Here is a 15730-nt window from a genome sequence, read left to right on the forward strand (position 1 = left end):
CTTCAATATTATGATTACTAGAATATACCTTCTTCCTCTTTTTGAAAAACAAGACAATATTAGATCATCACTCAGTCCCTTTGGACTTCTGCCATTCTCCATGATTACTAACCTCATCTGTCAGTACCCTAGGATGTAATTAATATGGGCTATTTGGAGGGCAATAACAGCGAGCCCTGATGTCATCTGAGGAAGTGACATTTAAGCTGAGAGCTGAAGGATGAATAGCAACGGCGGGTGAAAGCGTTCCAGCAGAGACTGTTGCCTGTGCAAAAGCTGTCAAGAAAGAAGGAGCTTTGGGAACTCAAGGAATGTAAGCAGACCCGTGGGGTAGAGCCTGGTGAGAGGAAAAATTGTCCACCTGAGGTTAGAGAGGAAAGGCAGAGGTCAGAGAATTCAGGGTTCTTGCTGGTGATGTTAAGGCTGGATTTTGAACTTTTGCTAAGAGGATGGGAAGCTACTGAAAAGTCATAAGCAGGGGAGTGATTTGATCTGACTTGCTTGCCATAGATTTCTGTGGTTGCAGTGTACAGAATGAATTGGAGGGGCCCAATAGAAAGATACAGGTAAAATTGGTCGTAAATAAACATCAAGGCTAGTCTTGAAAGGGGGAAATAAATTTCAAATGGGCAAAAGATAGTCTTACCAGATATGTTTGGAAGCTCAGACAGTTGAATTCCTTTAATTTGCTGCTGATGAGGTGATTTAGATGCTAATACAACAGCCTCAATTCTTTCTTTCTTCTTTTTTCTTTTTTTTGGTATTAGATGGAAGTGACTCCTTTGCACCGCTCCCCTCCTGCCAGATTACTTGAATTGCTGACCCACCCACAGATCTCAGAAGCAGTTTGCGCTCCTCCGTCACAGGTGTGGCCTACATCCTATGCTAATGGTTGTTTTGCTCACCTGCCATGGTGAGATTTCTGAGGGGCTGAGGTAGAAGGTACGGAAGATTGGGGGTGGGGACAATAGGGAAGAAGAGCTCCTGAGTAATTTGTACAGAAATGGTGCAACAAAATTGAAAGGATTGAGAAAGAACTCTTTCCCTTCCCTCTCTCAGGTAGCAAGCATTATCTAGTCGAGCCTGGTAATAAGGACAGAAAGAAGCCTGCTTCCTATGAATTCCTACCTGTGGGGCTTCTTTCTGTTGCAGTTAGCTAATCCACCAGAAGAGCTGGCGTTATGTTTCAGGGGTTCAGACAGTTTAGGCAGGAGGAAGTTCGTTTTTGCAGTTCTGTTCAGTGGAGTTGTCCCAGTGAAAATGCTGGCTGAGGGCCTGCTTTACATAGTCACGGACAACAGCTTTCTACAACACCTGGGTTTTCTTTGGAAACTGTGAGGAGGCACTAAAAAGAACCAAAATCTTTTTTCTTGTGTTAAAAAAAAACTCACAAAGGAGTGACTCTGAAGGATGTGTGTGAGAGTAGCTCTAATTTCAGGTTGAGTTTGGATACAGAAAAAGGCACCTTGCATAATTTCATGTTTTGCTGAGTGTATTTTGATTTGTATGGAATTGCATTAAAAAAAAAAAAAAAAGATAAGGTCTTGCTATGTTGCCCGGGCTGAACTCAAACTCCTGGACTCAAGCGATCCTCCTACCTTGGCCTCCCAAAGTGCTGGGATAATAGGTGTGAGCCATCCTGCCCAGCCTGGAATTGCACTTTTTTTTTTTTTTTTTTTTTGAGACGGAGTCTCACTCTGTTGCCCAGGCTTGAGTGTAGTGGTGCGATCTTGGCTCACTGCAACCTCCGCCTCCCAGGTTCAAGTGATTCTCCTGCCCCAGCCTCCCGAGTAGCTGGGATTATAGGCACGCGCCACTACGCCCGGCTAACTTTTATATTTTTAGTAGAGACAGGTTTTTGCTATGTTGGCCAGGCTGGTTTCAAACTCCTGACCTCAGGTGATCTGCCTGCCTCGGCCTCCCATAAAAGTGCCTGGAATTGCATTTTTATAGTTGAGCAAATTAGACTGGACCCACGAGTATAGGTGTTGTATTGAAATAAATTGAGAGAATAAATAGCAGAATTATAACAAATAAAAATCAACAATACTGCTATATCTTTCTGGGGTTGGGGATGGAGTTTTGCTCTTGTCACCCAGGCTGGAGTGCAGTGGTGCGATCTTGGCTCACTGCAACCTCCACCTCCCGGGTTCAAGCAATTCAATTCTCCTGTCTTAGCCTCCCGAGTAGCTGGGACTACAGGTGCCCGCCACCACTCCTGGCTAATTTTTGTATTTTTAGTAAATATGGGGGTTTCACCATGTTGGCCAGGCTGGTCTCGAACTCCTGACCTCAGGTGATCCACCCACCTTGGCCTCCCAAAGTGCTGGGATTACAGGCGGGAGCCACCGCGCCTGGCCCAATACTGCTATATCTTGAGGAATCTTAAAATTCCTGTGATTAGGTTGCAGTAACATGACAATGGGCAAGTATGAGAGCATAATGTAAACAAAAAAAAATTTCAGGTCTCTAATATTTTTTAAAGTCGATCTGTTTGAATCTATAAGCAAAGTATATTTTTTCCATTTATTTAACAGAATTGAATTTGGAACGATATTACTTACTATTCACTAGCAAGCACTTGCATCCCCAAATGTCTAAATTAGTTTATTATTTTATTGATAAGGATGTATTTTGGTAAGAATTCTAGACTTATACCTAGAACTAAAGACAATAACCTCCTCCACCTCTCAATTCCAGTATCTAGAATAATGTCTGCCACATAGTAGTCGTTCAACAAATAAACTAGTGAAGAAATTACAGTACTTGCTGTGTTCAATAAAAGTAAAGCTAGAGGCTGGGCGTGGTGGCTCACGCCTGTAATCCCAGCACTTTGCCGAGGCGGGTGGATCACCTGAGGTCAGGAAATCGAGACCAGCCTGGGCAACATGGTGAAACTCCGTCTCTACTAAAAATACAAAAATTAGCCGGGCGTGGTGGCAGGCATCTGTAATCTCAGCTACTCGGGAGACTGAGGCATGAGAGTCACTTGAACCCGGGAGGCAGAGGCTGCAGTGAGCCAAGATCGCGCCACTGCACTCCAGCCTGGACGACAGAGTGAGACTCTGTCTCCAAAAAGAAAAAAAAAAAAAGTAAAGATAGAAAATAACTCTATTTGAAAATAAATCTTTAAAACAGTAGCGAGCAAAACTTTAGATCCCTCTTGTCAATAAAATATCGTAATATCTGATTAATATAAATTTAAATTTAACATAAATCTTAAAAATCATTAGGTACAGGCTCAACTGTGAGCAAAGAGAAGGAATCATAAGAGGGGAAGAATTGAAAACGGTTGGTTTTACTTCTTGGCAGTTAGGACAGTTTGGCAACAAACCTTAGGTCTCCTGCATTTGCGTTTTATTGGGGGTTGGGCTTCTCGTTGATCACAGAATGAAGTTCAAACTTCGTAACATGTTTTTGAAGAATTTTAGATTTTGAAGAATTTTAGATTTTAGCTTTCGTTCGAGCCGCCCTTACCTACACGTCCTGGGCGTCTGCCACTACGGCGTGATCTCTTTCTTAGCTTATCCTGCGCTTTTTCACTGACCTCTCCCTCTACCCTGGACTTTGTCCCGTGGGGCTCAGTCAGGTCCTCTAAAGTCTTCCCACATTTCAAGGGCTAGTTTAATCTCCAGAGCTTTTAGGAAAACTTCCCAGACCACCTTTTCAGATGCAATGTCGCTCTCCCCTATTTCCCTAGCACTTTGAACTCTAGCTATTATTAAATTCTAACGTGGCGTTTTCGCTTGTTTGTATCCCCCAACCAGCTTGCGACCACCCTGTTGGGGAAGTCTTTTAAGAAATCGCTGTGTCCAGCCCTGGCACAGCGCCTGGTACAAAGAAAATTCCCAGTAAAGATTTGTTGAAATGAATCCAGACTCCGGAGGGTAAAGGAGAAGCGCCTATGCCTAGCAGGAAAGGCCTTTTGCGACCTTTGGGAAGGCCTGTGGTGTGGCTGGGCCCTGTCCCCAGCTGTAGACTGGCAGGAGAATGTGGCGAGGCGGAAGACTCGTGTAAGAGTCTCTGAACTCCCTTTACTTATTTCTTTTTGACTTTTATAGAAGAATCTGCAAGTTTTCCAACAGCCTTGGGCCCCGCCTTAAGGGGCGGTGAAAAGGGGTGGGGTTGTGGTAGTTGGGAGGGATGCCCAGCCTCGTGGCAATTCTGGACTCGCTTTCTTTTTTTAATTTTTAAAGTTTCGCAAATTCCAGCACTAAGCTGGGGGCCGAGGGTGGAGAGGGTTTCCTGATGCGCACATTTTGCGTTCCAGGGAAAGCTCCCAGGATTCGGAGCTTTGCCTAATTTATCCTTCTCACATGTCCCACCACTAGGAAGCTACCGAGTGCACCCGGCCTCCACACCCAGCCGGCCAGCGTGGAGAACCCGCTGTTCAGCCCGCGCTTCCTTCTTCAACCCTCTGGGCAAACCTGGGACTAGCGTGTGGGGGAGCTCCCAGCCCGCGGTACCAGGCGGAGTAGGGGGACGGTTGGACTACAACTCCCAGGCTACCCCGGGAGCAAGGCGGGGGAGGGGGCGAGCGGGAGGGGCCTGGGGTGGGGCGGGGAGGGGGTCAGGGAAATCCCGCCCCGCTGCGCAGCAGCAACGACACAAAGCCTGACTTTACAACCTCAGAGAAAGTGGAAGTAAGAAGGCTTAGGTGGGCAGGCAGGACAAGAGGAAGACCGAGAGGAGGGAAAGCCGCGTAGGTGGGAGTACAGCGTAGCGAGGGTCGAGGGGGAACCCTCGTCCGTGGAGATGAGGAGGGTGGGCTTTCAGAACTAGTCCCCGCTCTCGCCCTGCCCCGCCCCTCCCGCGCTGGGGTCCCCACGGTGCCCTGCCTCGGAGCCCCGCTCCACCACGCCCGGAAGGGGGAGCCTGGCCGTCGGCTGGCTCGGGGCGGGCCGGTTGGCTGTACCGAGGCTCCCTAGCCCCAGTGCGGGACGAGAGCGCGGGGCGGCGCGGCAGCCGCGGACCGAGGAGGGGCTGCGAGCTGAACAGCGCGGCGCGGCACGCGCGGCGCGGCGGACGAGTTAGGGCTGGGGCGAGGGAGGCTGTGGCTCCCGACAGAGACAGGGGAGTAGTGTCGGGCTGAGGCGAGGTGAGGCGCGGGGTGCCTCGGGAGGGTTCCCCGTGCCCCGAGGGGGGCGGCCGCGGAGTCCAGCGGGGAGGCGGGCGGTGGTGCCGCGTCGGGGAAGAGTGCATCCCGCGGGGTGCCGAGCCCGGCGCTGGCGGAGAGACGGGGGCGCCCCCCTCCCCACAGGAGGAGCCTCGCGCTCCTCCGCCATCCTTCCCCCGCGCGGCGGGCTCGCCTTCTCAGTGGGTGCTGCGGGAGCTGCCGGCCCGCGGTGCCGGGGCCAGATAAGGGCGATCCGCGGGGCTGCCGCCCCCGGGTCAGGCAGGCCGGGGGCGGGCCGCGAGTGAGGCGGGGCGGCGGCGAGGCTGCGGACGGCTGGGGGGCGGGGGAGCGAGGAGAGCCGAAGAGAGCAGGCGGCGAGCGGGTGGCCCGGCAGCCCGCCTCGCTGCTCCGCTTGGCGCGGCCGGCCCACGCCGCAGTGTGTTTTGTGGACGGCGCCTTCCCAGACAGCCCAGTAGAGCCCAGCTCAGCGCCCGGCGGCCTTCGACGCGATGTTCCGCCGGAGCTTGAATCGTTTTGTAAGTATACTCGCTGCGGCTCCGCGCGTGCCGGTTTGTTTGCTCGCCAGCCCCTTCGCCGGGTCCCTCACAACAATTTTCTCAGGGGGCAATTACATCTCTGGGAGACACCACCACCCCTCTTCTTTTCACCGAAACACGGTGCCCAGGCGGCCGGGGAGGGGTGGCAGGTAGGGCTCTCGGAGTATCCCACCCTCGTCCCCAGGACAATTCGACCAGGGCTTCCCGGAGCTGTTACAAACTCTGCCTGAAACTGGGGGCCGCCCTCGGGCTGGGTGGTGGGGGACTCGTGGGGAGACCGACCTGGGGACCCCTCAGTTTGCCAATTAGTCGAAGATGGCGTTTTTTTCTCAGGGAGGTTGCCTTCTTTTGTTTCCTCTGTCACGAGCACATGGAGGTAAACCTAGACCTGTCACCGTGGCCCAAAATAAGAGCGGGGGGCTGAGGGAGCCGGAGGCTAGGGCAAGACTCAGCCTTGCCTAGGGCTCAGCCAGCGGGCGGCTGCTGACCGGAGGCCGGGCAAACTTTGGAGACCCAGCCTACAAAGCTCACCTTTAGGGTGTTTGAAAGGCGAGCGTGATTGTCAGGGTGGGCTGGGTGGATGTGCAGCCGCGTGGAGGCTGCGCCGCCACTGCCCGTGCTGCCGATCGCTGGTCTGAAGCTTCGCGGAGGACTGAGCACTCCAGACCTTGAACCCATCGGAGAAGGCGGGCTGCGACTGGACTCCTCCGTCCACGTTTACCCCCTTCAAAATCCCCAGAAAGGGGAATTTCATTTTCAAGGGAGTTTGTCATAGGGAAAATCGCTTTCTGGCTACTGACTTTTTTGAGTAACCTGTTTACTCCTAGAGGGTACATTAAGAATGGAGCAAAACAGGACCATTTACGTTCTGTGCTGCTATTTGTAGCAACTTCCTTAATTGCAAGAGGAGGTGGCGGGAATAGGATTTTATTTCTGCCAATGATGTGAAAGAAATGGTTCATCTGCAAATTTTGATTTTTCTGTAGTTAGGAAAAAGGGTTGAATGCTGAGTTCCTCTACCTGCCTTAAAATACATCTTTTGAGAACACATCGATTTGGTTTTATTCATGCAATTATTCCTAATCAAAGCGTTGCTAACATTTTTCATACATCGGGTAAATTTGCTCTCATTTTTCCTTCATTTGAAACTTTCACAAATGTACACAGGTTAAAAGTAATACTTGTACATCCCTTTTTAGAATATTATTATCACAATAGTGCTATGTTAATGGTTTTCTAAATGTTGACCTCTCCCAGAAACATGCAGTATGAAATTGGAACAGATTTATTACCTGTGGCATAGAGCAATAGAGGTTGTACATATCAATCATCTTGAAATCCGTAGGTGACGGCTTGTACTAATAGCTTTGCTGAAGCAAGTGACTAAAATTGGTTTCTCACATTTAGCCTGAGAATGCAAACGGGTATTGTTCTTCATAGCTCTGTTTCACATAGATTCTTGTGATCTTGGAGTGTTGTTTGGGGGTGACAAAAAGGGAAAGGTGGCAGTGAAAGCTAATTGTAGTATTTAGGAAAAGGGTAATCTTTTCACATGGCACTCTTATGGTGGAAAACAACTAGGCTCTGAATCATAATAAAATCATTAAACTTAAGTTGTTGAAATCCCCCCCCCTTTTTTTTTTTTTTTAAGGATTTGAACATTTGAAACTGAACAGCTGAAGTACTGGTCTAAAAGCTCATTTGCTTCCCTTTTGCGAAGAGTGATCTGCATCGTATCAGAGTCTAGTAATTAAGCAGTGCTGGCCCAGGAAGCCAGGGCATGCAGTAGAATTTTCAGCAGTTGTTGAGGTGCCAGCCTGCAGGTTTGAGGCTAGTACTTTGCATCCCCGACCAAGATCTCAGCAGAGAATCACTTTTGCTAATACTGAAATGAGCTTTGACCTCACTGTTGCAGCTGGAATGTTCAGCTGTTCACATTTTCCTGTGCAGCCATGACTGTGGTAAGTATCGGGAATTTGTACCTGTGCAGTAAGCTGAAAGGTTCTTAGGAGTTGTGTCAGAGCCCTAGGCCCAGGGCAAGGAATTAATCTGCATACCGTTGGACTGAATGTGAAAAATACTATCAAATACTCATTGTTAAAAAACGGCTTCAAAATTTGGGGGCGGGTGGCAATTTTTCCGTCTCTTAGATCAGTAAACCATATGCTGTTCTCATCTTTTGCCTGACAAAATCTTTGAGGGGTACTTCCATTTAAATTACTAGAAGACTAGAATTAAAGATTTGGTTGGAACTTTGAGACTTTCACAGCAGTATAGATGTGGTCAAGGTTGTGAATGGTCTTGTGATTGTTTTAATATTTTAGAAATGGAGCTATGAATTCCTTTCAAAATCAGTTGTGGTTTTTAGTGTACCTGTACGTGTCTGAAATTGGTTTTGATTGTGAAATAAATTACAGTGGTGTTGATTGTAGTTGTTGGTTGTTGAAAACTAGACTACATATTAGAGAAGTGCTTTCTTTATATTTTAAACCTGAAGTGGAAGAATCCCTTAGGATTCTTACAAGCATCATCTTCTATAGCTCAGTTGTGTTTGCTGAATCATTTTTGAAATGCCATTTATTTTTCAAGTTTTCCAATTTCAAGCTAAAAGAAAATAGTGATTCATTGTATTTTTGAAATACATGGTCTTGACGTCTTTGCCATTAATAACTGTGTTCCTTTCTTTCTGATGGATTATGACTTTCCTTTTGACAGTTTGGAGGTGGAAAGAAATTGGTGGATTTGGTGTATAGCATTTTAGGGTTGAGGCATGTAGAGGATGTCCTAAAGGATTTAAGAGTTAGATGTCTCTGAGTGCAATAAAAGCACCACCTGTTCTCAGTCAACATCTCCATAAATACAGTAAATAAATAATAATAGTTCTGTCTGTACAACTTATTTTCTTCAAAGGCATATTTAATCAGAAGTCTGGACTAGTTGAGATTTAAGGGTCGTGGACTTTTATGTTATCCTGTTTTGCTTTATTCTTAATGCAATTCCTAGTGATTATAGTAACATGTTCTCTTGGTCTTAAAGATTTTTTGAAAGTCTGAAAACAATTCCCCCCTCTTTTTGGCTTATTAAATTATTTTATACTAAAGATTCAAAATAAGAGATTTCTTGATAAAGTAGATTGGGGGCTTGGCCAAGAGGACGCTGTCAGTTTAGCTTGTCAGAGAGTGATAGTTAACAGGTATGCATTTCTAGACCTTTGATACATGAAAGCTTAATTATGAGTATGAAATACTGGAGTACATTTAAATCTCTGATTCTAGAAATCCTTAAACTGCTTTGGTTTCATAAAGCATGTAGCATATAGTCATAATATCACACAGAAAATGCCCAGGACTAGAAAGAAAATAGACTGCGTAAGGAAGAATGGAAATTTAAAATGACTAAAAAGTACAAAATAAGAATTAATGAAATAGGTAACTAATTTATTGCTTTGAGTCCAAGGCAAAGCTAGGCTAATGAAACAATATATGGAGACAATTTAGAAAATAGTTCAGGTAATTGCTTTCCTCCCTTCCCCCCCAGGAGCAAGAAGGTTTTTAGTTCCCCCTTTAAATTATCAGAATAATTAAACATTTTTTTTTGTTTGTTTCACTTTAATAACTCTGGCCTGACATTGAAGAGCGGGAAAATACTGATTTTATTTTACTGTTTGGAAATATATCTGTATGTATGTATTGCAATATTTTTACATTTGCACAACTATAACAAATGGTCTGTGTATCTTGACTCCCACATGGCTGTTCATCGAGGTCTAGGTTTAGCAGTTGAACTTGACCATACTTAAAAGCAACTTTTTTTTTTTTTTAAATCATATTGTGTTATAATTGCCTTTTAACTTGTATGGTTCCCTAGACTAGTCTTTCACAACATGGAGAGAATTGGCACTGATGCCCTAGGACATGCATTGTTAGTAATAAATTAACATTTTCCTGCATAGCTGGAGTTAAGGAACCCTAATTGAGAAAGGCTATCCTAGACAGGGACAGTTCACAGTGTGTTCTTACCTCCTAGCACAGTGCCTGGCCCCTAGTAGGTGTTCAGTAAAATATTTTTTGAAAGAACAACTTTTGTATGTATCCCATAAATGATAACCTTAACTTATAGATAGTGATTATTGTAAACCTGCCCTTATGCAGAATGAGTTCTTGTTAATTGGGGTATACCGTATACATTACTAGTATTCTAAGAATTAGAATAAATACACCTAATGCCGAAAGCTATACTGACCATAGTATAATCTTTCTTTTTTTCCCTTTTTTTGAGATTTATTATGGGAATTGGATCATGCTGAGAAGTCCCAGGATCTGCCATCTGCATTATCCCCTTGGTTTTTTTTTTTGTTGTTTGTTTTTTTTTTTTGGAGACAGAGTCTTACTCTTGTCACCCAGGCTGGAGTGCAATGGCACGATCTCGGCTCACTGCAACCTCCACCTTCCGGGTTCAAGCGATTCTCCTGCCTCAGCCCCCCTAGTAGCTGGGATTACAGGCACCTGCCACCACGCCTGGCTAATTTTTTGTATTTTTTAGTAGAAATAGGGTTTCACCATATTGGCCAGGCTAGTCTCGAACGCTTGACCTCAGGTGATTTCCCCACCTCGGCCTCCCAAAGTGCTGGGATTACAGGCATGAGCCAGCACGCTCGGCCTCTTTCTTAGATGATTAAGGCAGTGTATGGTTTTGCAGAGCAATTATTTCATTCAGCAAATATTCATCAAGCACTTACTATGTGCTGGGCACTGTAGTCAATCCTGGGGGCATAGATGAGCAAGACAGACAAGGTTCCTGTCTTCTTGAGCTGTAATGATCATTACATACACAACTACAGATATAGAGGGCATGGTAACTGCATTGCATTGAATACATTTGTGACATACCATGAAATTTCATCTTTATGAATAAGTTACTATTACATACTTGTCATTTTTCTACCAAAAATAGATTGTACAATATCAGTTATTTTCTGGTTGTTTGGTTGTCAGATAAAAAGGAGTTTATTGCATTTGTCTCCTTTCATCTGACCTATGCATGGCAAACTGCTGTTTTGCAAGTAGATGCTAGGCCGACCCTGCACAAGGTAGGAAACTTACTTAGAAATGAACCACTATAACTTGAAATAAATCTTCACACAAATGACAGCAGCTTTTGTCTTTTTTCCTGATCTACCTTTTACTGACTAAGCAAACTAAAACTCTGTGTCCTGAATACTTTCTCTAAGTGTTTACTGTTTGTTCCTTTTGTTTATGCTTATTGCTAATAATTCAGCCATTTAGCGTGTAATATTGAGTGCCTATATACCAGGTAGTTTCCAGTGTTCCTAATTAACTTTTAGCTGAATTGAGATTTGGGCAGGTGCAACTGTCCAAAAGAGCTTGTTTTCTCAAAAAAGCTGCCAGTTTACCACCTGCTGAGCAGTGGGTTCTAGGAGGTAAAGGATGGCCAGTGGCCCCTGAAAGAACCATAACTAACCTCGCTGTGTCTGCATGATGTGCAAAGAACTAGCCCGCTGAGTGAAATCAAATACTGATTTGTTGAGTGATGGAAAAAATCATCAAGGCTCACTGCTTGTCTAACATGGTTGATCAGTTCTTTCAAAGAGGGTGAATGCATGGGATACAAAAAAAATACAATTTTGTTCTTCAAGGTGGTGGAATTTCTTGTACATCTGTAGCGCTTTATACAGATGAACCATTTACATCTGGAACCCTCGAGGCTGGGAGACTTTTTCTGGTTAGGTGGAGGGAGGTTCTGGGCTTCCACAAGTGAATTAGGTGCTGGCTCTTGAGTTTATTTCCTTTCACTTAACATTTACCTTCTTGGCCTGGTATATGGGTAGATTAGTGGTGATCGTAAAACAAACATATTGGCACAACTGCAGCATATGTTAACACTGCTGCAGCTTAATGATGAATGAGTGCTCAGCACTGCAGATACGGGCACAGGATGCCCTGTGCCCGCACATTGGCAGACAGCCCCTCAATTACTGCAGTGTCTGGATGGATTGCTGGTTCGGCTGACTTCTTGATAATAGAAGATGTGATTTATAAATGATAATGGACCATGGATTTCCAGATTAAGAAGGTTAACCTGTATTTGTGAAGTAGAAATCATTGATTTCTTGCACCATATTTATTTAATGGAATATGGGAGGATTGGTGAGGCCTACCCTGTTCAAGCAGATATCATTTGTTTTTTAGGTGTCTGTATTATATGTTGTCATAAAGGATTAATGTGGCAATGTTTTCCTAGTCCATTTCTCTTTGCCATGGTATTCTTGGAAAAATCAGAAGTGTTCTTGAAAACGATCTTGCAGTTAGCACAGCATCAAGTAAACAGTAGATGTTCAATTAATACTTGTTTAATTGTTTTGAGCTGAATTGGTAACACAGTCTGAGTCAGTAATAACAGATGAAAAATCTGTTTCTCCATTTCAGACTGGGCTACAGATCTGAATTTCAGACTGGGCTACATTATGCATTTCAGACTGGGCTATAAAATTAGCCAGGAGTGGTAGCGCAGGCCTGTAATTTCAGCTACTTGGGAGGCTGAGGCAGGACAATCACTTGAACCTGGGAGGCAGAGGTTGCAGTGAGCCTCGGCTCACTGTGCCTCTGCACTCCAGCCTGGGCAACAAGAGCAAAACTCCATCTCAATAATAATAATAATCATCATCCTGGATGCTTACTATAAATACAGATTCCTGGGTCTTGAACTTACTGAATCCAAGTCTTGGGTGATAGGCCCCAGGAAACTGTTCTTAACAAGCATTCCAAGTAATTCTTAGGCTCACTAAAATTTGAGAACAGCCATATATAATATAGTAAACACGGAAATATTTATTTTCTGGGCACTCTCTGTCACCTTTTTGAACTTCAGTTTCTGCATCGATAGAATGGGAATAATAATACCTATTTCACAAGACTGTTGAAAAAAATGTTTGGTAGACTATTCAGCACGATACCAATTGTGTCAGGTCCTCAAAACTGGCCTAGGTTTGATGATTCACTGGCAGAACTCAGTACATATACACGCTTGGGGATGTGATTTATTATAGCAAAAGGATACAGAGCAAAGTCAGTAATGGGAAAAGGCTCACTGGGGCCAAGTCTGGAGGAAACCATGTGCAAGCTTCCAGTCCTCTTTCACTGAAATCACACAGGTCATGCTTAATTCCTCTAGCAAACGAGTTTTGACAGCTAGTATGAAATGTCTACTAGGGAAGCTTATTAGAGATTCAGTACCCAGGGTTTTTATTGGGAGCTGGTCACAGAGGCACCCTCCACCTGGTACACAGCAAAATTCCAGACCCCAAGGAGGAAAGCAGGTATTCAGTGTAAACCCTATTGTTTACACAGCTTAAGCAGAGTGAGCCACTCTTATCAGGGTGATGGGAACCCTCCCAAAATCCGAGTCCCCAGACACCAGCCAAAGACCAACCTTGCAAACAGGCCCTACTAAGAATAGCAGCGTCAGGCCTGCTATGTTAACTCTTTCCATCACGCAAATATTATGAAATACTGGCATTTTTTCAGTGAAAGGAAAGGACTTGTCCAAGATCATTAAGCTAATCAGCAGTGCAGCTGAGACAGACTCCAGCAATCACATCTTTTCATTGCTGCCCATACCCATGCTTCTAGATTATGGGTCATTCCTTTTCATACTGTCATTGAAAGCACTCACTATTTGTCACTTGAAGCAGAAGAGCAGCCTGCCGGTGGTAAATTGATGCACCCAGTGGGGGAGCCAGGAAGTATTGATGTTTCTGCCAGTTTAGCGTCAACACTTGCTGGTTTCCTCTCTGGAGCATCACCAAGTTCGTGGATTTTCATTTTTCCTGACTTTTGGACTTTCGTTACTGCTCCCATTCATTTGCTTATAGTCCTAACACTCATTTGCATCATTGCTTCGTCCCATTCTGTACCTTTTGGGTAACACAATTTCCAAACAGTGGGAATACTGTAGTATTTTGTCAAAGAAGACTACATAGGGGGAAACAAACACTAAAAGAAAAAAACAATTTATGGCAATATTTAGAAATATTGGTTTATATCCTGGATTGTCTTTTGAGTTTTATAGTCATGGAAAACCCTAGAATATCTCTGGTTATTTGGAGTTTCAACTGTTTTTACTGTTATAAAGGAAAATTAACAAATCTTTTATGGTTGGCGCAAGGAATGAGGAAATCATAATGGATAGTGCAGTAATCCCACATATCGACAGGGAGTAGAAGCCAGGAGGGAATTGCCTCAAGTAACAGCTGGGTAGAGCAGATTATGTAAGCTACACCTGTTGTGTAAGCAGTGGGGACGTTCTTTAAGCGTCAGAATGTATTTTGCAGTAGTATGGATTAAGGGATCTATAGTATAGTTGACAATTTACTCTGGCTTCTTTTCTGAAAACATTCATGTGAATTACAGCTTTCTTGAAACACTCATCCCCTATTTGGTGCTGTAGAGGTGTGTAAGGTATAGCCCTGCTCACCAGTAGCCTGCACTTTGGTAGAAGAGATAGAAGACCAGCAAACAGGACCAACCTCCGCACAAGGCCAGTAGGTCACCAGTGCCATCCTTTTGAACGACATACACAGTAAGTGCAGTAGGCATTCAGAAGGAGGCACTGGCTCTCTGGCTTCATTTCTTGGGGAGAGCTTTATGGAGGAAATAGCCTGTCAACTGGACCTTTGGGGACCCAAAGGGCTGAAGGTTCTGAGATTTTAGGGATGGGCAGTCTCATTACAGGAGGAGGCAATCACCTGAGCAATGGTGCGGGGTCATTGTTTGCACTTAAAGCATTGGAACCAGTCAATTTAGAGAGCATACATGCCAACCCCAAATGAGTTTGAGCTGTTATAAAAAAGTATAACAGGCGGGGCTCAGTGGCTCATGCCTGTAATCCCAGCACTTTGGGAGGCTGAGGCAGGTGAATCATTTGAGGTCAGGAGTTCAAAACCAGGCTGGCCAACATGGTGAAACCCTGTCTCTACTAAAAACAAAAATTAGCCAGGTGTGATGGAAAGCGTCTGTAATCCCAGCTACTTGGGAGGCTGAGGCCGGAGAACTGCTTGAGCCAGGGAGATGGAGGTTGCAGTGAGCAGAGATGGCACCACTGCACTCCAGCCTGGGTAACAGAGCGAGACTCTGCCTCAAAAAAAAAAAACAAAACAAAACAAATAAAAAGTATAACAGATCACCATAGATTCAGTGGCTTATAAACAACAGAAATTTATTTCTCACAATCCTGGAACTTGGAAGTCCAAGATAGGATGCCAGCATGGTTGGCTACTGGTGAGGGGGCTTCACGTTGTAAACTGGTGACTTATTGTAACCTCACATGGCAGAAAAAGAGTGAAATGAGCTCTCTCGGGCACTAATCCCATTAATGAGGGCTCCACCCTCATGGCCTAATCACCTGTCAGATGCCTCACCTCCTAGTACCGACACCTTGGAAGTTTGGATTTCCACATAAGAATTTTATGGGAACATAAAGATGCTGTCCATGATACAGCAGAAAGACCAAAACCTTGATCTTCAATGCCTTACATTTGCTGTAGTAATTTTGATTTTGAAAAAGGAGTTGCTAAAAACAGGTGTCAGGTGGCTTTAGGTCTCCACAACAATAGCTATAGGAATCTTCCTATACATAGATGCTCTTTTCTGAAACCTATGACTCCAGCGAATTTATGTTATTAAAATATATATACATATATATATATATATAGAGAGAGAGACAGTCTTGCTCTGTTGCCCAGGCTGGAGTGCAGTGGCACAATCTCGGCTCACTGCAACCTCAAGTGATTCTCCTGCCTCAGCCTCCTGAGTAGCTGAGACTACAGGCGTGTGCCACCACATCTGGCTAATTTTTGTATTTTTAGGAGAGATGGGGTTTCACCATGTTGGCCAGGCTGGTCTTGAACTCCTGACCTCAAGTGATCCACCTGACTCAGCCTCCCAAAGTACTGGGATTACTGGCTTGAGCTGCCATGCCCGGCTTGATTTGGTGCAGGGACAGTAAGGCAGAGACCAGGATGAAATATATATTCGGGGTA

The 15730-nt window shown here is 44.9% G+C and overlaps 1 protein-coding gene across 23 annotated transcripts in view; it reads left to right on the forward strand.

Moving 5' to 3' along the window:
• Window positions 1-231: 231 nt before the first annotated feature.
• The window catches only part of ATP11C (ATPase phospholipid transporting 11C), a 208351-nt gene continuing 192852 nt past the window's right edge, over window positions 232-15730 (forward strand). For 14 of the 23 annotated variants that reach the window (XR_004180585.1, XR_004180586.1, XR_004180587.1 and 11 more), the window contains exons 1-2: window positions 233-313; window positions 768-866. Coding sequence is in view for 20 of the 23 variants with exons in the window: in XM_031660554.1 (XP_031516414.1) it covers window positions 768-866 (99 nt within the window). In the remaining 3 variants the exon portion in view is untranslated. Of the gene's footprint in view, window positions 314-767; window positions 867-4604; window positions 5653-5675; window positions 7635-15730 lie in introns of those variants that run through there. The other 9 variants (XM_031660560.1, XM_031660565.1, XM_031660550.1 and 6 more) reach the window with 5 other exon arrangements.

Source organism: Papio anubis, chromosome X (genome assembly GCF_008728515.1).
Source record: "Papio anubis isolate 15944 chromosome X, Panubis1.0, whole genome shotgun sequence".
NCBI classification, from domain to species: Eukaryota; Metazoa; Chordata; class Mammalia; order Primates; family Cercopithecidae; genus Papio; species Papio anubis.